This window comes from Drosophila suzukii, chromosome 2L (genome assembly GCF_043229965.1).
Source record: "Drosophila suzukii chromosome 2L, CBGP_Dsuzu_IsoJpt1.0, whole genome shotgun sequence".
NCBI lineage: Eukaryota > Metazoa > Arthropoda > Insecta > Diptera > Drosophilidae > Drosophila > Drosophila suzukii.
In genome coordinates, this window is record NC_092080.1 from 15568812 (window position 1) to 15595365 (window position 26554).

The 26554-nt window shown below is 39.6% G+C and overlaps 2 protein-coding genes across 3 annotated transcripts; one reads left to right on the forward strand and one right to left on the reverse strand.

Moving 5' to 3' along the window:
* Positions 1–391: 391 nt before the first annotated feature.
* On the forward strand, positions 392–24593 carry Hr39 (Nuclear hormone receptor FTZ-F1 beta). Of its 2 annotated transcripts, XM_017089531.4 has the most exons (8): positions 392–554; positions 1831–2144; positions 19068–20914; positions 21357–21653; positions 21721–21870; positions 22266–22368; positions 22428–22582; positions 22640–24593. In XM_017089531.4, exons 3-8 carry the CDS (start codon positions 19214–19216, stop codon positions 22721–22723), a joined length of 2490 nt encoding a protein of 829 aa, XP_016945020.3. In that variant the 5' UTR covers positions 392–554; positions 1831–2144; positions 19068–19213; the 3' UTR covers positions 22724–24593. The 2 variants fall into 2 exon arrangements, with proteins under 2 accessions (XP_016945020.3, XP_016945022.3); XM_017089533.4 differs by lacking the exon at positions 1831–2144.
* LOC108021040 (uncharacterized) lies at positions 23870–26428 on the reverse strand. Its single transcript, XM_017089535.4, has 5 exons — positions 26036–26428; positions 25898–25977; positions 24786–25815; positions 24678–24730; positions 23870–24094 (listed from the first exon to the last, which is right to left on the reverse strand). Exons 1-4 carry the CDS (start codon positions 26347–26349, stop codon positions 24679–24681), a joined length of 1476 nt encoding a protein of 491 aa, XP_016945024.3. The 5' UTR covers positions 26350–26428; the 3' UTR covers positions 23870–24094; position 24678.
* Positions 26429–26554: the final 126 nt, after the last annotated feature.

Consider the following 26554-nt stretch of genomic DNA (forward strand, 5'->3'; position numbering starts at 1 on the left):
GATCGATCGTTGTTTTTTATATTTAAAATCAAAATTCGAAGTAGGCCTTTTAAAGTAAAAGTCACAAAAGCTCTTAGTCCCCCTTGCTAAGTCTCAAAATTAAAGTTCATTGATAAACTGGTTACTAATCAGAACATATTTCAACTGGAAAACTCACCTCTGAAAAGTGGCAAGGTTCAGTAGCAGCTCCCCGCAGGGTAGCCACGTAGGCAAACATTTCTATGGATGTGAAAACATCGATAGTCGAAATTCGGGGACATCGATATAACCTGGTCGCTCCACATCTAGAGCGGGCCTGTGGTGGGATTCGTCAACAAAACAAACATTTTGCTTTTTCACCGCGAGCGGTTCTGTTGTGGGTTTCCATTCTCATCTTGCCGTCTCGCTTTTTTACTCACTTACGCTGAGGCTATCTCCCTTTTTTACTGACAGTTACGTTTGGCCCGACATACGTACTTTACGTACGTAACTTACGTAGTCCAACCAAACCAAACCAAATCAGTCCAAATCGAGAAGCGGGCGGTGGAAAATCTCGAAATTGAGAACGTGGAGAGGTAATTTTAGATTTTAGTCAAGTTTTCTGTGAACTCGTTGAAATCGTTTGACTACACATAGATAGTTTGCGTCGGTTTGCCATTGAAGTGCGTGGGTCGTTATTTTTTTTCCATTTTTCTGCTCAGAATTTTGCCCCTGTTGTTTTGTTTTTAAAAAAAATTGAACAACAAGTCGCTGATGGCCAATGGACCAGCTGCACATCAACTACATTTCGGCCATTTCGGACTTCTGTGAATGTTGTTGGGATCGCTTGAGCGGTGCGATTGTCGTTGTGGATTCGAATCGGTGTTCCTGTGAGTCGAGTGAAAAAGAGTGGCCAGGTAGCGCTTTTGCGCCGCCCGCAATTGCCGTGCAATTAAATCCGTGAATAAATGGTATATTAAATCGGAAACGAAACCTTTTTCTGCAGTCGGCAGAACGGGACGGGAGAGCGGCGGTGGAGTTAACGTGTCGCGTCATCTCGCTCGCACCGCAAAGGTCGTTCGTTGTGGCTGCGTGTGTGGGCGTGCGTGCGTGTGTGTGGGGGAGGGGTAGAGTGCATTGATTAAGTTTTAAATTCTGCACAAGCTTAAACCGAAAAGCAAATGCTAATAGGCGCAAAGTAGAAGAATAATGAGTAGTGACTGGAGCGCGCAATAAGATAAAATTGAAGGTTATTCTTTGTGCGAGAGTGTGTGTGTGTGTGAGAGTGTTCCATTGTAAACAAAAAAGCAAGTGCTGAGAGGGGAGCGGGAGAGAGGCAGCCAAAGAGAAAGAACCGAGAGAGTGAGAGCCTGGCCAGGGGGAGAGAGCGCACGCTCGCTGGCCCGAAGAAAGCAGCGCACAAAGCGAACGCTGAAAATGTCAATAAACTCTGCGAAAGGTGAGGAAAAACGCAACAAGAGCGCCGCCGTCGTGTAAAATAAAACCCAAGACTCGAAGAAAGCCGCAGAAAGAAGAGGCAAGTGCAGAACAGAGTGTGTGTGTGTGTGAGAGAGAGGAGAGTGCGAATGCGAATACGAATGTGAATGCGACTGCGAGAGTGTGTGTTGGTTCTGATTGGACATTGTGTGTGCAGAAAAGTCTTTCTGGTTTCGATTCGCTTGCAACAGTTTCCGCGTTTGCAGCTCCAACAAGTTTCGTCGTTTTTTTTCGCGGCTGCATTTTGTTTATTTTATTGTCAATTTGCTGCCGCTGCCGCTGCTGCTGCTGCCTTTCCTCGTCGCTCGTTAACCCACACAAGTGCGCCTCGCCTCGCCATCGCTGGATGAGTAATTTACCGTTAATAATTCACAGGTGAAAAATCCCATGTTTGTCGTGCAATAATTTCCTCGTTTTTGCCATCGAATCGCTTCCACTCGGGCAAATAATCTACAAGAAAAGTTATATACACAAATGTGCAAGCAAATTAAATATATATTTACCAAGTAAAATGTGACACAAACTAGAATGTGAATCCCATAAAACAAGACCAACTTGAAATCCCAACTGGCTTTTGGGTAACAAAATCTTATCAACACAACACCACCAGCAACAACAACGGAAATCCATTAAAATCTTAATAGACTGAAAAACGGGACAATTGGAATACTTTTATTTACTTTTAAATGGTAAGATTGACACTTTTTCTTAACAGAACACTTTAGTAAATCGTTAAACTATACACTAGAAAAAATTTTAAAAAAGGTTTTTAAACTTCGAAAAATATCTGACGTTTGGTTGTGATTTCTTTTAGCTAAAAAGAAAGATAGATAGAAATAGAACAGGTTGATTAAGAGTTATAACTTATCATTTTGTTTTTAACGATCCATAAACAAACTGTTTTAAAAAAATTTTGCTTTTGTGTTCATCTGTTAGAACCAAGAATGTCATAAAATAATTAAGCTCCTTTGAAAAAATTTATGAAATTAAGTTTCTATAAAAGTGTACATATCTAGGAAATAGCTCAGTTCAATACCAGCACTTTTCTCCTCTCCAATTCCAAAAAGCCCACTTCACCCACACTACCAAAAAGGTATTTTGAGCCCCTGAAATCAAAACAAATTAATTAACGCCCCAATCTGCGGAAATATCGGAACGGGGAGTCAGTGGCGAGTTACGAAGTGACTGGCCGTCCACTTCAATTCATAAGCAGTGAAATGTAACGGCGCCGTTGGGCACTTGAACTACTTTCATATGGCGGAGGCCTTAGCGAACCTCGAATTCGGACCTTAACTTGGCTGACTCATTCATTTGTCAAAAACATCTAGCAAGCTCAGGGAACCGAAGACTTTTTGTTTTTTAGAATCTACAAATGCTATATTTAAATATGATATGATATGAAACCGAAGATAGTTAAATTATAAATCATCTCCTAAAAAAAAACCTACTGATTTAAAGTCAGGATTGAATGTTTCTCAACATAATATGTGTTTCCTATACCCCTTAGCAAATTTTGTATTATAAAACCCTATTTTCATAGTAAAACGAACCTATTATATATTTTATAAACGGTCATTCTTGCTTTGACTTAGGTTTAATTGCTGACTCTCGATTAAAATTTAAAGTTAGGTTTAAATGACTCACATATGTACAACGTATTTCCGAAGAATTAGTTATCAGTACTTATTTTTATACCCCAGACCTTGACATATTTTAAAGGCAAGTTAATAGAGAATCATCATCTTGTTTAGTAAGAAGATATAGGAATTTCTTATATGATCTTAAGTATTCTGTCTTCGACTTAAGGTGCGTTTTATTTTTTCTCAGTGCAGGCCACCGGAAATTGTTTCGACAACGACTTGAAGAAAATGAGAGCAGAGACGGGCTTGATCAGGGAGTTGAGTATCGGAGGAGGATAGTTGGCTGTGTAAGGCGATGGCAATGCATGTCTCTGAACAATATGGCCCAGGCACGTTTTGAACTCTACCACACATTTCTTGAGCCGCGGCCGAGAGTCTCTTGCTCTTTCTGCTTTCGCGTGAGGCTTGACCCAGAAAAATCGAAGACTGGCCAATTCTGCGGCTGAGGTTGGGCCAAACTTTGTGCTTTTGAGGAGAAGCCCGCAGAAGAAGGGGCTGTCTCATAAACCATTTTAAATGTCGGGCTCATTATTATTTTGACTGCGTCGGCTTGCGGTTTTTGTGTTTATTGGCGGTTCTTACTTTGCTGCTGCAGTCTCAACTCTTTTCATTTTGTAAGCTGCTGGACTTATGAACTCTTCCGCCCCCGAGTCTTCTCTACATTTGCGAAGGTTAACCGCGAGTCTTGTAAGTTGATTGGCTCCGGTTTATCCACCGCATAAGCTTGTTTATGTTCTTGAACTCTTTTTAAACGTTGTGCGCAGCCTCAAAGGTTAATTTACAGCTTTCGTTGTCATAACTCGGGCTAAAGACGTATGCTTCTGAATAAGTCGATGATTTCGTCCACGTTAATGGTAATATATACCCAAAAATATTACCTCCTCAAGGATCATATCCCAGAAAACTAGTTGTACACCTTATAAATAACCAAGAATATATCCATACTTAGTATAAGGGATGGCTTAAAATATATTATCCCTTATATTTAAGAGCACCGTCGCCTTTGGAGATCCTAACTTGTCTAGCTATATCTTACGTCGATGTTGAACTGCCACAACTTAACTATTTCTAGTTGTCAAAACTCTGGCTAATACTCTGGCTGAATGTTTCGACGATTTAGTCCACCCTAATGGTAATATGTACCCGAGTAATACCTTCTCAGAGTTCATATTTCAGTATAATTACGAACTATTTAGTAAGAAAACAAGTTGTATGTCTCATAACTAACCAAGAACATATCCATACTATGTGTAATGGATGCTTTAATATATTTTACCCCCTATATTTAAGAACACCGTTCCCTTAAGAGATCATAATTTGTCTATTTGTTTAAACTGCCACAACTTAACTATTTTTCATTGTCATAACTGTGGGTATAGACGGCTACTTCTGAATAAGTTGATTATTTGGTCCACCTTAATGGTAATATGTACCCTAAAATATTACCTCCTCAGAGATCCTACTTCAGTCTTAATTATGAACTATTCAGTGGGGAAAAATAGTTTTACGCCCCATAACTAACCAAGAATATATCAATACTGTGTGTAATGGAAGCTTTAATATATTTTACCCATTATATTTAAGAACACCGTCCTCTTAAGAGATCATAATTTGTCTAGCCATATCTTATGTCGATCTTGAACTGCCACAACTTAACTATTTTTCGTTCGTCAGTTGGGTGCCAGCTGTTAACCGGTTCTCGAACATGCCTTCGGGTACTGCCCCTGCCCATCTCACCATCCCACCATCCCACCTCCCACTTGCAATACATAAATTGATACATGCTCGTCGTCGTCCGTCCGATTCTCTCCCTGGCTTTGACTCTGACTGCTAATTAGCAGTTAACAATTGCAACATTGACCTCCTCACCATAATTCTTTTTCTTATTCTGGCGGAGCGAACTCCGAGAATAGCGAGAATGCCTTTTGCTTTGTTCCATTGTCTAAGGCAAAAGATTCAACTGAAAGATACAATAGCATGGCAGCAGGTTTACCTTGTTGTAACCTCGCCAAGAACTCCAGGTGAAAAGGCAGAAAAAGAATAGAACACAATATATCCAAAGTTCTTTTCGTTCTTACAGCGAGAAAAAGAGAGGAAAGACGGCTTTTCCATCGCTCTATTACTTGGCAACATTGTTGCTTATCGTTTTTACAATTTTTTCATAATTTTCAAGAGTTTTTTGGATAGGTCTAGTGGTTTGTAACATTGCCTAGTAGCTAAATGTTGAATGGTAAAAAATGTTCTTACAGAAAGTTAAGTATAAGTATTACAAATGCACTTAAGTTATTGTTATCGATTAATGAAAAATAACAAGAGTAGTTGAGATTTTTTATTGGAAAATAACTGTTATCAGGTATTCTAAAAGTGATAAATAATTAAAAAAACTACTGGGTGGAAATATTGAACAGGGAAGTTAGATGTTTTAGACAAAATAATTTGAAATATCCAACTAGATATTCATATATATGTAGTTTGGTGTGTCCTGTGCTTTCTTGTTATACATAAGGTAGTATTATAATTTCGTTCAAACGTTTGGAAGGCAGTTAAAAATATATTTTCTAATATATGAATAAATTCCTTTACATCATAATCTCTTAGTTATAAAACTTTGCAAAAAAAAAAAAAAACTCTTACAGTGAAACTCTTAAAATATCGATAAAGTAATAGAAAAAATATTTATCTGTAATTTCAGAAATACTATTAAAAATATTGGATCATAATATGCCATAATAGGAAATTTTTTTAATGAATTAATTTTTTTTTAACGATCTTATAAATGATTTGTTGGTCAATTTTCTTTACAAGACATAATGGTTTTAAGTACAAGAGTATGTACTATTCGGTTTGCAGAAACTATATTTTTTTCTCGTTTTTACTTGCAGTTTTTGGCCAATTGCAGTTGGCTGTCGTTGCTTTTGCTGTTGCCCTCTCGCTGTTTTTGTGCCATTTTGTTTGATTTTTGCAACTGGCAACTTTACCGATTGCCATAACTGTGCAGCCGTTGGTTCGGCGGTTGCCGTTGTATGTTTGTTGCCTTTGTCGTTTTTTGTGTTTTTTTCTATAGACTCTATACGTGTCTATATAAACATGATCACTTTGGCCGATTTCTTGTCTTGGCTCGGCACTTTTCAGTTGGCGGTGGAAGGTGACGCGGGGCCATAGAAAAAGACGAAAAACATGTTGCCTAAATGTTGTTGCTGCCGCAGTTGCAGTTGCATTTGCAACAACCCACCGTTGTTGATGGTTGTGCAACAATTGGAAGCATTTTTGGACTGCAGTTGAACTTTTGTTGAAAACCGAAAAGGAATGTGTGTATGTAAGACTTAGAGCCGTTGATTAGTCTTAAATTGTTGATAGATCAGATTAAAATAACTGGAATATTTATGGCTATGAATAAATTTAGTAGGAAAATACTTAAGCTTAGGAAAATTAAAAAAAAACCTGTTGAAAAAGTTTAAAATAAATTGTTGACAAGAAGGCATTCTATAGAATTTTACCATTTGTTGGCATTAGATTGTGCGGAGAAAACTTACACCTTTTGGAAACCCCAAAATATGGATGACTAACCCAATTATCTGGCTTTTTTATATATTTATTTGTAGAGAAATTTGGGGTTTTCTAATAATTTATCTTCCCGCTTCCCCTTTGTGTCCAAACTTTTTCCACTTTTATTGTCATGTTATAATATAAATGTTATATACCATCACCATTTTTCATTTACTGTTTTATTAATTTATCATCCAAAATTACCAAACCACACCTATACAATTTATAACAACTTTTTCCGAGCTATCAACAGAATCGGCCCTCGTGTCAGTCACTCAATTAAGAAGAAAATCAGCACAGAGTCTACAGAATGCGGAGACTAAAGGAATTTTCTTGTTTATTTATAACGCTGAAGGTCAGCTAATAAATCCCTGAAAGCAACGCTAAAGGAGCTCAAAACAATCAGGGCCCGACCAGCCGAAATTTATGACCATTAGCCAATTTAATTTATGCAAAAAATAAAGAATAACTTGATGATGAATAAGAAGAAGCTGCCGGCTTGAGCTTGGATGGTGGGGATCAGGCTCAACTTGACTTCGGCTCGGAAACGAGAAATCGATAAAAATCTCATCAAATTAAGGCAAAACGATAAAAATTGATTGGCGCATGGCTCCAGACAAACGCCTTTAAAGGCCCCCATATCTTCTTGGTTTCAGCTACAGATCCACACAACTCGATTTACAGCTTCAACCTAGGCTTCGCGACTGGCAAGGCAACTTGAAAGTTTTCTACCGTGAATCCGTGAAAAAACCAGTCAATAAAATTTGTTAAGAAACTATTCTAATGCGACGTAGAGGCTGGCCAAGTCGAAGAGGGAGGCTATGGAAACATTGAACCGAGCTGGGGATCTTCTCCCTCCATTTTTCTGGCATTTTTGCTTTGCCAACTACTTTTCGTCTGATGACTAATCACTTGAATATTGCCCACCATCCATCGACTGAGCTCGGAGGTTCTGGGATCGGAGAAGTCTGGATTTTTTGTATTTCAGATATAAATACCCTATAAAGAGGGAGCTAGTATTCTTCAAAGATTTTGAAGAAGAATTAATTACGGAAGAATTATTGGATTTTATTATAAATTATATCAACTTTCGTCCAAAGTGAATTAATATCATATTTAACTCATGATATATGAGATACATTCTTGGATAAGTTTAAAGAACTGACCAATTTAATAGGCTAATAATAAATGTACATAGAATGCCTTTTTCTCAAATTCTTTCCCAACCAAAATATATGTTCTTTTAAAAATAATGTGCAATAGGGAAATATATTTAAGTTTATAATGATCAAAATTTAATTGATACCATTTACACCCTCTAAAAATGAATCATCTGAATTTATAGGGTATTGGATCTTTCGCGTAGACTTCGCAGAATCTTTATTCTGCCCTCGTTTGCTTTGCGTTTTCTTTGGTCCTCTTAGTTGCTGTGCTTGATTGGTTCCACTCACTCCCCTCCCTCATCAATGGTCTCCGACCCGACGCAAAAAACGAGTTTCCCCATGCTTCAGATTTCATTTCGGCTGTCTTTTCTACAGTGATCGTTTTTCACCGAGCTAAGCTTTTGGAGAATCGTGTGTTTTTTAAAACATATGACGAGTTCATAACGACTCCTAGTGTTATTATGAAAAAAAAATTTTAAATTTGAAAATTTTGTATTAGATTTCGTCTTAAGTGAATTAATATCACAATATCTATCCCTTATGTCTTTGATTAAGTTCAAAGTATTGATAAGCTGTTTTTACTAATCATAGATTCTTATTTCTTATTCTGAAATAATGTCAAAACTGAACTAAAATATCTTACTACTAAACAAAAATAAGATACTATACCCATAAAAAGTCAAATCCAATCATTGAACATCACAAGTCGAACAGGTTGATACCGCATGGTAATTTATTGCATCCATCTCACAATCTAAAATCTGGTAGACTGTCGCACAAAAAATAATTAGAATGGTATATATATTTGTGTGCAAAAGAAATTATCACAATTCAAACAGGAAATACACACACGAGCATTGAAAACCGCAAAAAGCGAAGATCGTTTTGTGAAGCGACCACTGCGAAATTTTCCCCTCTACAGAAAGTCAAGCAACGACCTTGGGAAGTCGTCTATAAAATAAAATTTGGGTATTGGTGTGAATAGGGTATAATCCAAAAGTAACAACAAATGGCTCTTCTCTGTTTGAGAAATGAATCATTCTACCGCATTTTAAAAATGTAATAGACGTGTTCTGTCTGATTTATTTTCGTATCCCCTTGTGATCTTTGTAAGCTGCTCCGAATTGTCCTAGACTGTCTCGTGATGATCTCAAGTGTCTAGCTCTCTGGCAGTGGTAATGAAAACATCGTGAAACGAACTTAATCTGGCCAATATTAGACAGATAACGCAAATAATGTTTGATAAAGACCTACTCCACTTTGGATGGGTGGGAAATTTACCACACACACATCTTAAAGTAATTAAGATAAATAAAGGTGTTTTATTTAAGCAGAAGCATTTTAGGATAGATTTATGGGACAATGATACTGAATGTATGTACATAAGGCTATAAAAGAAGATGAGAGCTGTTATTGTATGAAAAACATTTCTTCTTCAAATAATTCTGTTTCCTGCTACAAAATATTTAACATTATAATATTGAATGTAGTGTTAGGTTGGACTGGAATGAGTTGCACAAAATAAATTGTTCTTTGTGTTTTTATATTTTGGTTAGTTCAATAGTCTAAAATTTGTAGCTGAATTAATGTTAAGGGTATTCCTGGAAACGATTTTTTTTAAGCATCTATAATAACATAAATTAACCACATTAACACAACCAGTGGCATGTGCCTTTGAGGTTTCGAGTTTAAATCCCTTTGTTTATATGGTTTATTTAGTTATATTTTCGTTAGGGCAGCAGTCTAATGTTATTAGCTAAAGAACTTTCAGAGGCAACCCTACATAGATAGGATTTAAATTTTTTGAAGAATCTATAATTCGTGTGCCCTGGGGGTTTTGGGAGTAACTCCCGGCTGAAATTGTATCCAAAATATTGTGTTAAAAAAGTATGCTATAATATTTTAGTAATTTAAGTTAACTTCAGAATCGACAGAATACCCCAACTATAAATCCACTACAGGGAAATGAGCGGTGAATGCGAATGGGGGAAGGGGAAGGGGAAGAGGGCGATTGGGGCCCATGGCCAGGGGGTTGTAGAACTCAACTACGTGAAGAAGAAGACCAACAACGGCCAAAAAACAATAAAAATAAGCTTGAAAACGGGGAGAAAAGAAAGAGATCATTGCACACATTTGCGGGACAAACAAGACATCAAGAACCAGACACACGAGGCACACAAAGAAGGGGGGGAGTGGAGAAGATGGGGCAGAGAGCATCAGCATCAAAAGACGACGTGGTGGAGAAGAAAAGTGGACAAAAGAAAGGCCAAATACGTTCAAACACAGCACAAAATAAGAAGAAGTGGCACGACGACTTGTTGCCAAGACGTAAAAAACTCAAACTTAAACTGAAACTCAAACTCAAACAAAAGCAAATGTGACGAAGAAGTGGAAGCCATGGAAGGAGAAGAAGAACCAAGAGAGAGAGAGAGAGCCACCAAGAACAGTAAAAAAACACGTCACGTCATGCTGACTGCGTTTGCTTACCTACCTTCTCCCTCCCCCTCCCCCTCCCCCTCTCCCACCCCACCATTCCCCCCTTTCCCACCCTCGCCTTTGCCCAAGAACAAGTTGTAAATGAGGCAGAAAAGCAACAGAAAGGAGAGCCAGCGTAAGAACCCAACACAGAGAGAGAGAGAAAGAGAGGGGGGAGAGAGAAGAAGAGCAGAGCGAGAGAAGGGTCATTGGCGGCCGTTGACTTTGTCTCGCTGATGACCTTGCCCGAAAAATGTAATAGTAAAGTTAAAATGAAAAGAACTCAAAGATGGGGTAGCTGCAAATGCACACACACACTCACCACTGCAGCTGAAGATTGGGGAGCATTGCGCTTGCAGCTGTTGACAAACTGAGCCCCAGCCGTTGGAGCGAAAGAGAGGGAGATGGCCGGGGGAATGATAAAGAAGAGGGGGCGGTGGAAAGCATATTTGGGCACAGGGCCAAGGCGAATCGAGCAACGGGACTTTTCGATACTTTTTCGAATACAAATAAAACAAATTTAAGTACTCTGCAGTGTATCCATGGGTTTGGATAAATGAAAAAGATATTGTGTGGGATTTGCTATACTACTTTTATTAACCATTGTACATATCATTCGTTCCACTTAAGGTGAAATTATTTTATGGTTCTGCCTGGAATAAAATGTATTGAAACGAAGATTTCATTTTTAACCCTTATCTATCCCAACTTTAAACTAAAAGTAGGTTCTAAAGGCTTAAAGGTTTAAAATTACTTATAATCTAACATGAGGTGGAGAAAATAGGCTGAGTATAAAATGTATTGAAATGAAGATTTCCTTAACCCTTATTTATTCTAACTTTAAACTATAAGTAGGTTCAAGCCTAGAAATCGTGTGTAAATTTGAGGGGTAAAACCTACATATAATTTAACATGAGGTTGAGATAATAGGCTGGGTTAAGGATAGTTAAGAGGTTAGGATAGTTCGTGACCGTGGGGCCCAAAATTCAAAAAGTAGCATAGACATATATCAAAGTTATAGCTAAGTTAACAGTATTTATAATGACATTATGTTCTTTAAGGTTTTTTTCTAATTATTAATAAGTAAAAATGATTTTTATTGAAACTTCTTCTTTTTTTCTTAATAATTGCACATAACAAATCAATAGTCTCAAGATCTGAACTTTTTATAAAATATACATGTAGACTGAACCCACTCCGCTCTCCGAACTCCATTGATCCGGCTCAATGACGAACAACCAACCGTTCCAGTTTATCGATTACACAATAAACACTTTATAAATTGCAACCTGCCATAAACAGAGCGATCAACTTGGCTAAAGCTCAATGGATGCATCTAACTTGGTCAACAGCCGAGTGCCAACACGCATGCAGAGTGGATTTCAGTTGAACAACAAGAATAGCCCAGCTGCATTTGGTTGAATGTGATCGTAACCACCTTGTGCCAAAACAACTTGCCATTATCGCTAAATTTCGTATCCAGCAGTTTTTTTTTTTTTGTATCTTTTGGTTGGTAGATACATGTTGTACGTGTGCGTCGCCGAGCTGGCTTTTGATATTAATTAAACACACGCAGCCGGACCAGAACGGAGTCGCATTCAGAGTCGCTGCCAGCGGCAACTGCACCTCGAGACCTGCAACATGCCCACCCAGCAGCAGAAACAGCATCATGCTGAAACGAGTTCCAAGAGCCCCACAGCGGAGCTGCAAAATAAGCAGGGAAACAAACTGAAAGCGACTCCAAAACCGAGCTCAAGTTGGGGCTTAGAAAAATTGAAAAAGAAGTCAATGTGCGAGACGGTTTCAGTGCGTCATGTTGCTGGTGGGCGATCGTCAAGAGTTGTCGCCAACACTCAAAAATTCTAACAGATTCGTAGATGATGCAGCAGCAGCTTAGGCGAATTTGAAACATGCAATTTTAATATATGTACCTACTCTCAATTCTGATGAAAACTATTTATATATTTCACAATTTTATTTATTGTTTATAAAAAAGTTTGGTAAGCGAAGAGCTTAGAGTTGCAGAACACAAATGCTGCAAGTACAGCTGATGCACCGTGTACACTTACGTTAAAGATGCCTAGTATATTTTCAGGTAGAATTACTCCAAAATATATTCTACAAATTTAGTTTATACAAAACAATTGATTCTAATTCAAATAGATATTTTCAGGGAGAATTACTCAAATATATTTTTTTTAAATTATAGATTTTTTTGTTCTTTGGCTGTTACCAAAATTATTTGTTTTATGAGAAACAGAACAAAACATGTATTCTAGTTCACCTTGAAATATGTTGCTGACTATTTTAATTTATAAACTAAAATATAATCCCAAATGTCGTACTTTCAAACTTCCTAGATCCGCTTCTGATTTTACAATTGGAACTTTTGAACGAGTTTCGATCTAAAGCTCTAACCAAAATTGGGACAGTCGTTTGATTTATGACAGTTTAGGGCACTTCTGGATAAGAGTTGACTGGCTGCTGATCCGGGAACTGATATTCAGATTGTTTTATGTTTTTAGCTTGCTTTTTAACAACACGCCCGTGTTTATAAGCAATATTCTCAACGACCTTGAGTCTGGCAAAACAGCGTCAACAGCTGCAAACAAGTTAAAAAAAATCAAACTAAGAACAAGATTTATAAATAAACTTTCGTGAGCAATGCGATTCCCTCACTCCCGTTTTCAGTTATCTTTTGTTGATACTGATAGTGTGGTGAAACTCGATTATGGCGATGGAGTGAAGGCCCCGCTGATAAAGCCGCAGATGACGGAAAATGGAAATGCATACGGAAAATTGCCGGGGAGTGCTATTACGTTCCCTCCCCATTTGCGAATGCGCCATTCCTAACAATGCAAAAATAAAAACGAATAATAAAGCAGAAAATAATAGAAATAAAAAAATGCGCAAGAATAACATTTCCTGTTTGTCGAACGGTAAATCGTAATTGCTATGCAGACGATGAATACCTGACTGCAACATAGTAATGCCCCGAAAATGTCTGGGACCCTCTGCTGGGAGGTGGCAAGCTCCGGGGCTTCCAGGCTCTCCTCTCGGAATGTGTCTAGGTCGTTAGATTAGCCGTTCCGCTGCTAGCTATATAGCATATACTATTCACGGCAGCAACGTTGACAAAGTTGTCTTCTGGTCTCTTGCACTAGGCGGCCGAACTTGTTCGCTTTGTTTACTGTGTTTTTGAACTATCTGCACTGTACACAGGAAAAAACTTATAAACTTTATTAAGAAATACACCCAGAAAAATGTAGAACAAAATCTTCTCAATTTCAGAGATGGTCCTCTCACTTCTTTAAGAAAAAACATTCTTGAAATATAAAATGTTCTCAGTTTAAGAATTTGTCTTCTCACTTCTTTAAGAAATATCCTTAATATCAAGACTTGTGTACTCTTAATTTTATTGAGATGAAGATGAAGCGATCGATTTTGAGAAATCTTAAATATTGGTTTCTGACCAAACATTTTTTTCCCACATTCGATCGCCAGGAAGACTGACACTATATTCAAGAACTTTTTCCATAATAATTGGTGTTACTATCTTACTGTTATACAAAATATTTAAATCTTGTGTGTTTTTCTCCTTATTATAATGGAATAAAGATAAATATATTTTCTCAGTGAAGTTATTGCACTAGTACCGGTTTTCTTTATGCTTTTTACGCCATTTTTATATTTTCTGCTATTACAAGGCAACAGTGGTCTTATCGATGCCAGACAAGAGACGAGACCTGACGCACCTGTTGAAAATCAAGTTCTTTCAGTTGTCTGCATATGCATACTTTAGATATGTATGTACAATGCATATGCCTGTTACCACTCTGCACTACTCAATTTGTATACCCGTTACTTGATGAATAAAAATGCATTTATTTGGTAACGTAGAAGGCGATTTATAATTTTACAGTTTTATTATCACTCATAAGAGATAATGGTATATTTTCGTGTAAAGTACAAAGCATACTATTAAATATAAATGTCCTTCATAACCTGTAACCTGCAGTGAATAGAAATATGGTATTAAAAACAAATTAGCTAGCATTACAGAGCATCTCCGTGTCATGTCTAACCTGTTGGCTTTTGCAGCGCATGTTTTGCAATTTGTTTGCCATTTTCCAAAAGCCAACTTCTGTTGCACATTATGCTAATGACCTGCCGCCGTTCCCTTCGTCGTTTCCCCTCCCGAAACCACTCGACTCTCCGGGTCGAGGTGATTAATCAAAAAGCTCGCAACACTCGCAAAATGGTGCCCCATTGCCAGGTAATGCAATTTGCAATTGCTGGACCCGTAGAAATACATGGACCCACTCTGCAGTTGGTGTCTTGGCCATAGAAATAACCTGGCTCTTTGTTGTCAATTGGCGAAAGGTGTGTCTGTTCGTATCTGTATCCCCAGCTGGTTTTTCTAAGTGAGGTTTTGGTATTTCTTTGGAGCGTGCTGAATAATGCCTGCAGTTAAAATTGTCAGTTACAGCAGCATTGTGTTAGTTACTTAAATATGAAAGATGGTTTTCTAAATTGGAATGCAGTTAATAATATGTTCTGTTACTCAAAAGCTATTTGTTTTTTTACTTAAACACTTTTCTTTTAAAGCTGTTTTTGATATATAGGATATAAGAGGAGACCAGTCCATTTTATTAAGACGCCTAATATTATCTTTCCTAAACGAATATTACCGAACTCACTTAAGGAAAATTAATGAATGTACTCTTCCCAAATGGCCAACTCAAAGCTAACAAAATTATTTAGGCTAGAATAGCCACCCGCAGAAAGGGCCCCTTTGTGTAATGTGGAATGCCTGTGCCCCCAATTAAAGCACCCTACCAACCCCCATTTCTACGGTCTAGTGGGGGTGCCCTTTAAGGGTAAACAGATCTGCCATAAAAAGTGTACCCTCGTCGCTTTCATGTTACGCATAATTGAAACCAACTTCCCATTCAGTGGGCAAACTCCGACGTCAACAACGATATCAACCACCCCCACTGGAAGGGCAAGAGGTCACAAGGGAGGGAAATGAACGGGGGAGTACGTCCTACCCTCAAAGCTTGTGCCCCACAATGCATGTCAATGTCATGAATATTATTGACATGAACTTCCACCCACACAAATCCCTAACTCACAGCAGGACCAATGAGTACGCCATATTCTTTTTAAGGCAGCACATTTCCGCAAAAACAGAAAGGAACAAAAAAAAAAGTTATGGAATAGGAAAAACCTGAAGGTCAACCCCTTTGCCACAGCTCTGAGGGGAGTTTTCTGTGTGGCTGAAGTTGCTTTCGATGGGCTGTCAAAGTCAAAGCCTGATAAAAAATCGATATGCGAACGGGGAATGGGCGATGGAGCCTAAAGAATAACCCTGCATCTATGTATGTTGGGTGGGTTTTCGGTCAGCAGTCTTGTCGGGCTTTCAGCTTCCCCCCCACACAGAACTGGCTGAACCGAGCTGAACTCGACATTCTGTGTTCCGGAATGTCGTGCTTGGTTATTGAATTGTCACAAAATACTATTGAAGTTCAATTTTGGTTGGGAAATTTGGAGGAATGTGATGTCGATGACAATGAACGCTGACAATATTTTGATTTTATCGAGTTTGATCGAAATAGAAGCTTCAAGCGTTGAAGTCTCCATACTCTTATTGTATTTATTTTGTTGCTCTGAAACTTAATTTTCCTTTCTAATTACCTGGTTTTTAAGAGATGTCAGAATTTGTGGTAGTTTGTGTTGCAACTGTATAGAAATTTCACGTTAACTGCTTGATTTTACTACATTTTTTCAAAATCGGTAAATGTAATATTTGCGGGGGGTGAAATTACAAGTCTGTTGTAAAAGAGATGTACAAAAATATTTGTAGAGGTTTCGATGTCCAATGCTACGCAATGCCATCCATTCACTTCAATTTGCATGCCATTATTCGGCACCCCCACATAAACAACGAACTCCAACTGTAACAAAACTTCCGCCTGAAAGTGCTCTTAAGTCCTCAGAAATAACAAAAAAACCCGCATCCCCACTCTATGGGTACAGTTCTATCCTCGGAAAACAACAAAAACAACAAGCACAGGAGGAACAACTCCAAAAAACCGGAAACCGAGAAGCCGAAAAGAGAGGCCATCATCGAACCTCGGTTGGTTGCATTTGTCGGGCCTTAAGTGCCCTCAGAACCACAAAACTCCAGGTCCATATGAGTATGTAGGATGGACATTAGGGTGGTCCAAAAATGTAATTATTTTTTCAAGTATTTAAAAACCAAAAACAAAAAAATTTTCTAGAATTTAGATATTGTTTGATGGTGTCAAAGTTTCCTTGAATACTAACACGTATGGTTAATACAATTTTATACAATAAAAAACCATTTCTATGAGTCCTACTCTATTGATCTGTAGAATTTACATTGATGCATTTCGCGTTATAGTTGGAATGTATACCTAGATTACAATATATTTTTAGACCAACGGGAACAATGCTCATAAGTGATACTCAAACCCAATGCTCAGATCTTAAAACCTACATCTTAAAAAATAATTTTTTTCGCCATCCTAAAATGAGAGAAGGACCTTAAAAATGTCGTTACTAATGTGGACCACCCTAATGTACATCCATACATACATATGTATGTACATTTTTATGTTGAGTACTTCCCTGAAAGCCAGAATATGAAAATCAGCAAAATCCACATGCTGACCACACACTCTCTGCCTCCCCCTCTCTCTCACCCACCACGCCCCCCTGCCATTGGTCTCTCTCCCTTTTGGTGGCGCACCCACGCAACCTTTGCTGAGAATCAATCTTGTGCCTCTTTCTTTTTTAATATACTCGTACAACCAATTTTGTTTGTTTTCTTTTGTGCCAATTTCTCACGTACACACATGCAAGAGTATTTCTCATTCTTTCTCTAACCCCAAACCAAAAGAAGCTCTCACGCTCTCTCATTCTATCTCTCTCGGCCCCCTGTTTTGTCTGCCGGCGGCGCATGTGTCCGTACTGCCCTGTGTGTGTGTGTGCTTCTCTGAATGCGGGTGTGTGTGGGGAGCTGCCTTCGTTGCTGCGTCTTCTTCTTCGTGGTTTGCTTCGCCGCCGTCGTCGTCGTGGTTGTTGTTGTTTTATGCAAGGTCGTTTGCGTACAAAATTCAACATTATTTGAAGGTCGTCCTTTGCTTGTTCTGCGCGTCGCTTCTTACTCGTTCTCGCTAGCTCTCTCTCTCTTTATTCCCGGCTGGCTTTTTCCGATTATCCCTCTCTGTCGCTGTCTCGATTTTGTCTTGGTGCAGTGCGTGGGTTGTGGTCTCCGCTAAGCAAAACGCATTTCCTTCGGGGTCGAATGGGTTCATCTGAAAATTTTGACAGTCCAAGTGATACCTAATACTCACTGCACTGTTACAACTTGTAACTTACAAACTATCGTGCCCACGACATTTTGAATATCACGATTAAAAAGGAATTGCATTCGACCCCAAGAAACTTAATACATATATTAAAATTTAAAAAGAAAACAAATTATTTTTATAAGAAATATAAATAATTAAAAAAGAAATCTAAAAAAAAAATTTTGTAAACTTCCAAAATAATTTAGATTTAAGTGGATAAAATTTCTTTTAATTTATATTACTTTGGATTGTTTTTTACATCAAGGACCAACATCTTACATCAGAAATCAAAAGAAAAAATAAACTTGGAAATAGTTTACGTTATTACATTTTAAAAAAGACCACTTTTTTTAGTTTGACTAAATTCTGCATTTTTATTTTTAATTGAAATACATTCTAACATTGTCTTTAAAAATATAACTGTTTTAGTAAAAAGTTTTTACTTCGGAAAGTAACGAATAAATAAAGCACTGAATGTTACTTAAATGATATCTAATCTTATCATATGAAACCACTTGGTAAAACCAAAAATTTTTCTTAATGGAAACCTCTTACACAACTTCCTATTGACCACTAATGTTGTGTACCATATCTAGCTAGCCTTACGAATGTTCACCGAAAACCGGGGGCGCTGGGTTATTGTACCTTAAATTTATTATAATTCCATCCCATTGGCTTTGTGCCTCTTTCGCTCGGCGGATTGCTTCATTGCTCCCTCTTTCCATCGCAGAGGGTCGATGACATTTTTCGACGCTGGCCATTGCCTATAAGTTGTATATTGCTTAAGCCATTGTTTGTGCTCAGAGCGAGACGGATAGAGGGGAAAGAAAAGAGACGGGGAGCTGTGGGTGAGCGAGATGGAGAGACAGTGACCACGGCTGATGATAAGAACTTAATACATACATATATGTGAGCGGTTCTTTGACGCCGGCTCGCGAATGAACTCAATTAGCATAAGTGGTATGGATGGTCGGGCAAGGTCGCCAGGGTGGGTGGCTCTGGTATTGGGTGGCATTGACCTTATTGCTGTTGGCATCCCGCTGTCTTATAATAGGCCTTTGTTCGTGTTGCTAGGCGCTAAGGGTATGAGAAATTCCATTCCGCTAACGAAGTAAATTGAGTCATTGCCAAAAGGTGCTCGAGAAGCGCTTTCAAAAGAATTGTGGGAGAAGCCCATCTATCAAGAAAATCCCAAGAGCAGGTTTCGAACCAGAACCACACTTTTTATTATAATGGGGGAAGCTTTACAATGCTATAATCCAGGCATACTTTAGCATCTATTAAAGGTAATACACGCCTCAATTCCTAAAAGAGTTTGTTAATAATTTCCGCGTAGGAGGGTCCTTTATGGTACATATTTCTTTCGACCGCAACTAACATTAATTTTATATCTCATTTGATCTTTCTAGTTTTACAACACAATGGAACTGCATCAACGACACCTCTCCAATTTTTACAAATTGCACAACTGAGAATCAAAAGTCTTTGATAAATAATTAAACCCTAAGAAGAGCGGTGATTGCAGACACTGACTGAAAATCGCAGCTGAAACAAGATGCCCAACATGTCGAGCATCAAGGCGGAGCAGCAGGGTGCTCCCATTGGAGGAGGAACCGGTGGCTATCAACTGCCGGTCAACATGTGCACCAGTTCCGTGGCCACCACGACGACGACAACTTTGGGAGTGGTAGCCACCGGCGGAGCCACTGGATCCCGGCACAATGTGTCTGTGACGAATATCAAGTGTGAGTTGGATGAGCTGCCCACGCCCAATGGAAATCTGGTGCCGGTGATCGCAAACTACGGTCATGGTAGCCTGCGCATTCCCCTCACTGGACAGCCGCCCAGTCACGAGGATTCCGATTCGGAGGAGGAGCTGGCGAACATCGAGAACTTGAAGGTGCGACGAAGGACGGCGGCGGACAAGAATGGACCTCGTCCTATGTCCTGGGAGGGCGAACTGAGCGACGCGGAGGTCAATGGCGGCGGTGAGGAGCTGATGGAAATGGAGCCAACGATCAAGAACGAGGTGGTGGTGGCCAGCGTTGCCACGAACCAGCAGCCTACTTGCGCCCTCCAGCCCATCAAGACAGAACTGGAGAACATTGCCGGCGAGCTGCAGCTGCAGGGGAAGTCCTATCCCATGTCCAACTCCCAGGGACATGGGGCTGCCAAGATGAAGCTGGCGCCGACGCAAAGTGATCCCATCAATCTCAAGTTTGAGCCACCGCTGGGGGACAACTCACCGCTTCTGGCTGCCCGGAGCAAGTCGAGCAGTGGTGGCCACCTGCCCCTGCCTGCGAATCCCAGTCCCGACTCCGCCATACATTCCGTCTACACGCACAGCTCACCATCGCAGTCGCCGCTAACGTCGCGCCACGCCCCCTACACGCCCTCGCTGAGCCGCAACAACAGCGATGCCTCGCACAGCAGCTGCTACAGCTACAGCTCCGAGTTCAGTCCCACCCACTCGCCCATCCAGGCGCGGCATGCCCCACCAGCCGGCACCCTGTATGGCAATGGGGGAGTGCATCATCACAGCGTTCTGTACCGGCCACTCAAGGTGGAGGCCTCATCGACTGTGCCATCGAGTGGTCAGGAGGCGCAGAACCTTAGCATGGACTCGACGTCCAGCGGATGTCTAGATGGAGTTGGTTCGGGATCCTCGCATCCCGCCTCGCCGGCTGGCATATCGCGGCAGCAGTTGATCAACTCACCGTGCCCCATCTGCGGTGACAAGATCAGTGGCTTCCACTATGGCATCTTCTCCTGCGAGTCCTGCAAGGGCTTCTTCAAGCGCACCGTCCAGAATCGGAAGAACTATGTTTGCGTGCGCGGAGGTCCCTGTCAGGTGAGCATCTCCACGCGCAAAAAGTGTCCGGCCTGTCGGTTCGAGAAGTGCCTGCAGAAGGGCATGAAGCTGGAGGCCATTCGGGAGGATCGAACTCGCGGTGGACGCTCCACCTACCAGTGCTCCTACACGCTGCCCAACTCGATGCTCAGTCCGCTCCTGAGTCCTGACCAAGCGGCTGCAGCTGCCGCCGCCGCAGCGGTGGCAAGTCAGCAGCAGCAGCAGCAACAACAGCAGCAGCAACAGCGACTGCATCAATTGAACGGCTTCGGAGGCGTACCCATTCCCTGCTCCACTTCCCTGCCAGCCAGTCCCAGTTTGGGCGGAGCTTCCATCAAGTCGGAGGAATCGGGGGAGACGGGCAAGCACAGTCTGCGAACCGGAAGCGTACCACCACTACTGCAGGTGAGATGCGGGATTTGGTCTCAAACGGAAGGAGAAATTAGACCCTTATATTCATTATCTCAAGTGTCCGTTAAAAGTTGACGTACAGATAAAGTGCCTGTTGAATAAAGTTTGTTTTCTTGAGTGTTAACTATAACTTGCACTGGATAAGTAACATGTTGACTCGATAAAGTGACAGCTGACTATGTCGGACAGTTACCGATCTCTTAACTTAACTTGCACTCGAGAAAACGGTATTTAAAGCTATTAAAAAATAATTTATTTTTATTAAAAAATCGGTGGATGCAATAAAGCCCAACAAAATAATGTTTTATTTTTGTTCCTGTATTTTGTATTTATATTTATAGACCGAGTGGGCGTTATTTCACTGGGTGTTATTGCATACACCCGGTTATCCTTTGGTTATTACCCCACTAACTTCAATTTCTATCTTCTCATCCAGGAAATCATGGATGTTGAGCATCTGTGGCAGTACACCGATGCCGAGCTGGCCCGCATCAACCAACCGCTATCCGCATTCGCATCCGGCAGCTCATCTTCATCGTCATCGTCAGCCGCGTCCTCGGGCGCCCACGCACAACCGCAAATGACAAATCCTCTATTGGCCAGTGCCGGTCTCACGTCGAATGGTGAAAACGCCAACCCCGATCTGATTGCCCATCTCTGCAACGTGGCCGATCATCGCCTGTACAAGATTGTCAAATGGTGCAAGAGCTTGCCGCTCTTCAAGAATATTTCGGTTCGTATGGGGGCTAATATTATCCTTAAACCTAAATTTTATTATACTTTATCTCAAAACATTCCAGATCGATGACCAGATCTGCTTGCTCATTAATTCGTGGTGCGAACTGTTGCTCTTTTCCTGCTGTTTTCGATCGATTGACACCCCCGGCGAGATTAAAATGTCACAAGGCAGGAAGATAACCCTATCGCAGGCAAAATCAAATGGCTTGCAGGTCAGTTCAACCGATTTTTATCAAATACTGTTATTTAGACTCAAAGAACCTAGAAATTCTACTATTTCTTGATCTTTAATCGATTCGAAATAGCCTTGTCCGTATGTCTGTCCGTAGGACGGATTGTCCGTATAAACGTCGAGATCTTAGACAAGTTTACCAAGCATAGTAATGCCCAGAGTCATGTTTAAAGGGATATAATTGATTCGATGGTAATATCTTTTATATCTATCCAAATCACAATAACATCCAAGCAGTTGGTGAAAAAGTATGGTAAAAACTTATGTTTTTGGCGCGCAAATGAAGTTGATCATGGCGCCATCTGGTGGAGGAATATTTAGCATGAAATGAATTTTTCTTATTTCACATTTAACCTGGTAACTTTTTCATTACAGACCTGCATTGAACGGATGCTCAACTTGACAGATCACCTGAGGCGATTACGCGTTGATCGCTACGAATACGTTGCCATGAAGGTGATTGTGCTGCTGCAGTCAGGTAAGGGAAATAAATATAAATCAATTGGGAACATGACTAACCAACTGTTAACCCATCAGATACGACGGAGTTACAGGAGGCGGTGAAGGTGCGAGAGTGCCAGGAGAAGGCGCTGCAGAGCCTGCAGGCGTACACCCTGGCCCATTATCCCGACACGCCGTCGAAGTTTGGGGAACTCCTGCTGCGCATTCCCGATCTGCAGCGAACGTGCCAGGTGACTAATGATCAGGATAAACACCATAAACATTTATAAATAATAAATTTTCTACAGCTGGGTAAGGAGATGCTGACGATCAAGACTCGCGATGGGGCTGATTTCAATTTGCTTATGGAGCTCTTGCGCGGAGAACATTGACAATTGATTACGGAGATGGAGATCTGCTGCCATTGGCAAAACAAGTTTTACATATTTAGTATTAGATACATATATTCTAGATATAGGTTCTCTAACTGTAAGCTCTGAAAACATGTGCCTAAAAACCAAAGCCACGATAGCAGCCACATCAGGCCCACTGGTCGAGATTGAATCTTAGCGCAAGATTGCCAAATTTTTACACCAATATATATTTTGATATAAGCCATGTGCAGGGCCCTAGATTGCTGTTGTTGTCGGCTAAAGTTTCAGTAAAGAAAAAGTATATATTGATTTTGCTATTTATACATATTTGACTTATGTATAGTGTAAACTAAAGCACACATGGAAAATGAAAAGACTAAAAAAATTTATTTAAAAGATTACTTTTACTATTATGAAAGAAAAACGAAAAAGCAGAAAAAAAACACTAAGGCGAAGAAGTACATTTAGTTACAGCAGCTAGCAACATTTTTATACTTACCTATATAAGGGAAAAAAAATATTCAATGTATTTTTAATGAAATGCCAAAACCGATTTGGTTTGAATGAGAGCTGCTGGAATTTTCGATAATATATCTATATATATATATTCATTATTAGAAGACGGATAATTAAATCCAATTTTTAAATGTTGTAGCATTTAGTTTTAGTGCAATTTCACCCATGTCTACGTATATAAATATATATATTCAGCCAGATATGTCCGAAAACCTTTATACAACAAAAGACCACTCGAAATCGCCATCTCTGGTTGGCCAAGACTATTCCAGTTATGCTGTTTGTTGCATAAAAAAAACACAACTACATACATAAATCAAATTTATCATTTTATGTCAGTTTTAATTTTGTATTAATTACTTCTTTATAATTATTATTATTGTGTAACTCTTACTTAAATAGCTGAAGCAAATCCTGCAACAGGATTCAAAACACAAATACACAAAACATTATTAAAAGAATAATTTTTGCTTATATCTTAGATAGTTAGATGTGTATCCTGCATATGTGTGTGTCTATATGTGAGTACGTTAACTATAAAACATCCTGCCCCACCAGAAAAATCACACGCAACAAAAAGAAAAACAGATGTAATTCCAAATAAAATTAACTTGTGTCTACAAAAGTTGAAGGCAGAAGTCCAAGAGATCTTGCGCAGAGTTAGGAGTTTTTATTTGTTAAATCATTCAGTTTTAAAATAATTAACATTTTAAAAATCGCTCATAACCAGCTCATATGATGTCTTCATTGGAATTTCCTGAATTTGCTTGTGTTTTTCAAAGTGTATTGCTTGTATCTGTATTTTCATGAGGATCTCACTTCATAACGATCGTGGTCTTCTGCCCTATCCCGCTTCTGTCCGTCAATGTAAACCTTAAGTAAAATTGAAAATAGTTAAATGTTAATTTAATGAATAAAGCGCCCTAACTAAATATCAATATACAGTTTACCATAGTTAAATAATGATAACCTCCACGCAGTTAATTAAGACCACTCAAATCAAAATTATCTTATAATTTCCTCAGCATTGCAAACGCAAACAAAGAAAACGGCTCATAACCTTACAATAAAAACATTTTTATAATTTTTCCGGAATGCATATCAAAATGCAGGTCATTTTTCTACTTAAGTATGTTGCTTAAATAGTTAAAGTAAACTCAAAATTCATAGACCAAAAGTTACGGGTTATGCAATTATCTTTGTTTGTAACGTTTGTGCTTGCTACATACCAACTCATCCCCTAGTAAATATTTAATTTCATTTTGCTTTTAAATAAATGTAATAATTAAAATTCAAACACTAATTGATCAACAATTAAAGTAAATTGTCAATGCAATATTTTGTAATAAAAAAATATTTAAAAAATGAGAAATTTGTTTTTAAGTTTGCTCTAAGCAACAAATCGGAACTCCGAAACCTAGTTTATGTTCTTATTCAAAGATATTGAATATTATACCTTATGGACCCCACATGGGGGGACCGCATGGAGATGGACGGCAATAACCGGGGCTAAAAGGGGGATAACATTAATAAATATTTTAAAAGTAAAAAAAAATCAACATACCCCGAACAATTAAGACAATGACGGCCTTGTGGTCCCATGCAGTTGGCCCCTGTTCCATATATTCCATTGGAGTAACCAGGTGAATAGGGGAATGGATTGGGTACAGGTGGGGGACAGCTACCAACCCAGGGATTTGAAGAAAACGGGTCAGGGGGAAAGGCATAATTGACTTCAAATCCGCCTTCCGGATGGGGTCCTATAAAAATCGGTTCAGTGGGAACGGGATATCTGCCTTCGAATCCACCTCCTATTGGCATGTCCGGAGGGTAGGGATATCTGGGTTCAAATCCGCCGCGCATTGGCATCTCCCGGAAACGGCGTCCTCCGTTAAAAGGCTGAGGTCCGTATCCTTGGTTGACCTGACCGGGTATAATCGGCCTGTAATCGGACATATAAACCGATTGGCTATGCATCATATCGTTGACGTAGCGGCATTCGTGGTTTGGTCTCGGTGGCGGTCGTCGGTTTTGGGTTCTCAGGAATCCGTCGATATCCAGACAATTGAATTCCTCCGGCGGAGGCGGCCCACCATAAGTCCCACTTGATGGAAAGCTGGGGGATCGTAGCCCTATGGAAAAACTGCTCACCGAGCGCGTAACAGTAGTAGTAGTAATACGTTCCGTGATAGTATTGCCGATTTCAGGATCTGGCATTTGAAAACCGCGATCCTCTGAATCTTCGTTCTGCTCAAAGTCATCGGAATCCTCGTCACCCTCAGCGATTTCCTCATTAGAATCCGACAAACATGGATCCTCTTCCGTAATTTCTTGCTGCTCATCGGAACTGGAATCCGATGGTGTTGTTCTATCTATTGGACCAGGATGGTGTAAAGCCTGATCTGGCTGCATAGAACTTTGGTCGCAGCAACAATAGGTTACATCTACATCCAAATCAGATGGATTATGCATCTCAGATTCACGACCACGCGCATTTGTGGAGCTAGATGATTCTGGGTCGGAGAAAGAATTATTTCCTATTTCCGGTTCGGCGAAGGTCACACAGTTCAGCTGGTTAAAATTGACCGGAGCACCTAAAAATAGTTTTTAAATTTGATTGTGTAAGTTACAGAATATTACGTGTTACATTTTATTTTATCATATAATTTTACTTACCGCCGTTGGCCGAGCACTCAGAGGATAAAGAATTCACACTTCGCTTACTCATTTGCCCGGATGAAATGCGAGCACGATGACTAGGTAAAAAATAAACTATAATTTTGTCAAAATTGTAGTAAAACTTTGTTTTTATACTTTTCTAAGTCCGCGGATTCTGGCATACCAGTAGCCTCGGACATGTTAGTAACATCTTCTTGGGGTTCGTTCTTTAAAGTTGTCGTGGACGCGGCGTAATGGTAAGGATTATTATTATTAGGATCAACGTTGTTATTTTCAATTTTACTATTTTCGGTGTTTTTAACTTTCAGTATAGAAGTGGGTAATTTCTTTAATTTGCTGTCCGACGTTTTAGGTAAATATGTCTTATGTATTTTATCAATGCTCTTGATCTTTTTCAAGGTGAGGCGGTTTTTTTTATTTTCCTCGAGGCTGATGCTAGAACGCTCCATTTCGGATAAAGCCTGAAGGCATACTGAACACGGAACCGAAACAGTAAAATCAATACAAATTTTACTTTGACATTTTGAAAGAATTTTAATTTAAGTGCTAACTAGATGTACAACGGCTCCTGTATAATGATTCAGTATTAACGTTTTCTCTTGCTTACGATAAACCAGGCTACAACAAATTTTAAGGTTATGCGATAAGAAAAGG

Coding starts and splice junctions, on each gene's coding strand:
- LOC108021040 (XM_017089535.4), bottom strand. CDS start 26,349: ATGGAGCGTTCTAGCATCAGCCTCGAGGAAAATAAAAAAAACCGCCTC. Junction 25,978..26,035: donor GAATCCGCGGACTTAGAAAA/GTATAAAAACAA, acceptor TTTTTTACCTAG/TCATCGTGCTCGCATTTCAT. Junction 24,731..24,785: donor CATTGTCTTAATTGTTCGGG/GTATGTTGATTT, acceptor TCCCCCTTTTAG/CCCCGGTTATTGCCGTCCAT.
- Hr39 (XM_017089531.4), top strand. CDS start 19,214: ATGCCCAACATGTCGAGCATCAAGGCGGAGCAGCAGGGTGCTCCCATT. Junction 22,369..22,427: donor GATTGTGCTGCTGCAGTCAG/GTAAGGGAAATA, acceptor TTAACCCATCAG/ATACGACGGAGTTACAGGAG. Junction 22,583..22,639: donor ATCTGCAGCGAACGTGCCAG/GTGACTAATGAT, acceptor AATTTTCTACAG/CTGGGTAAGGAGATGCTGAC.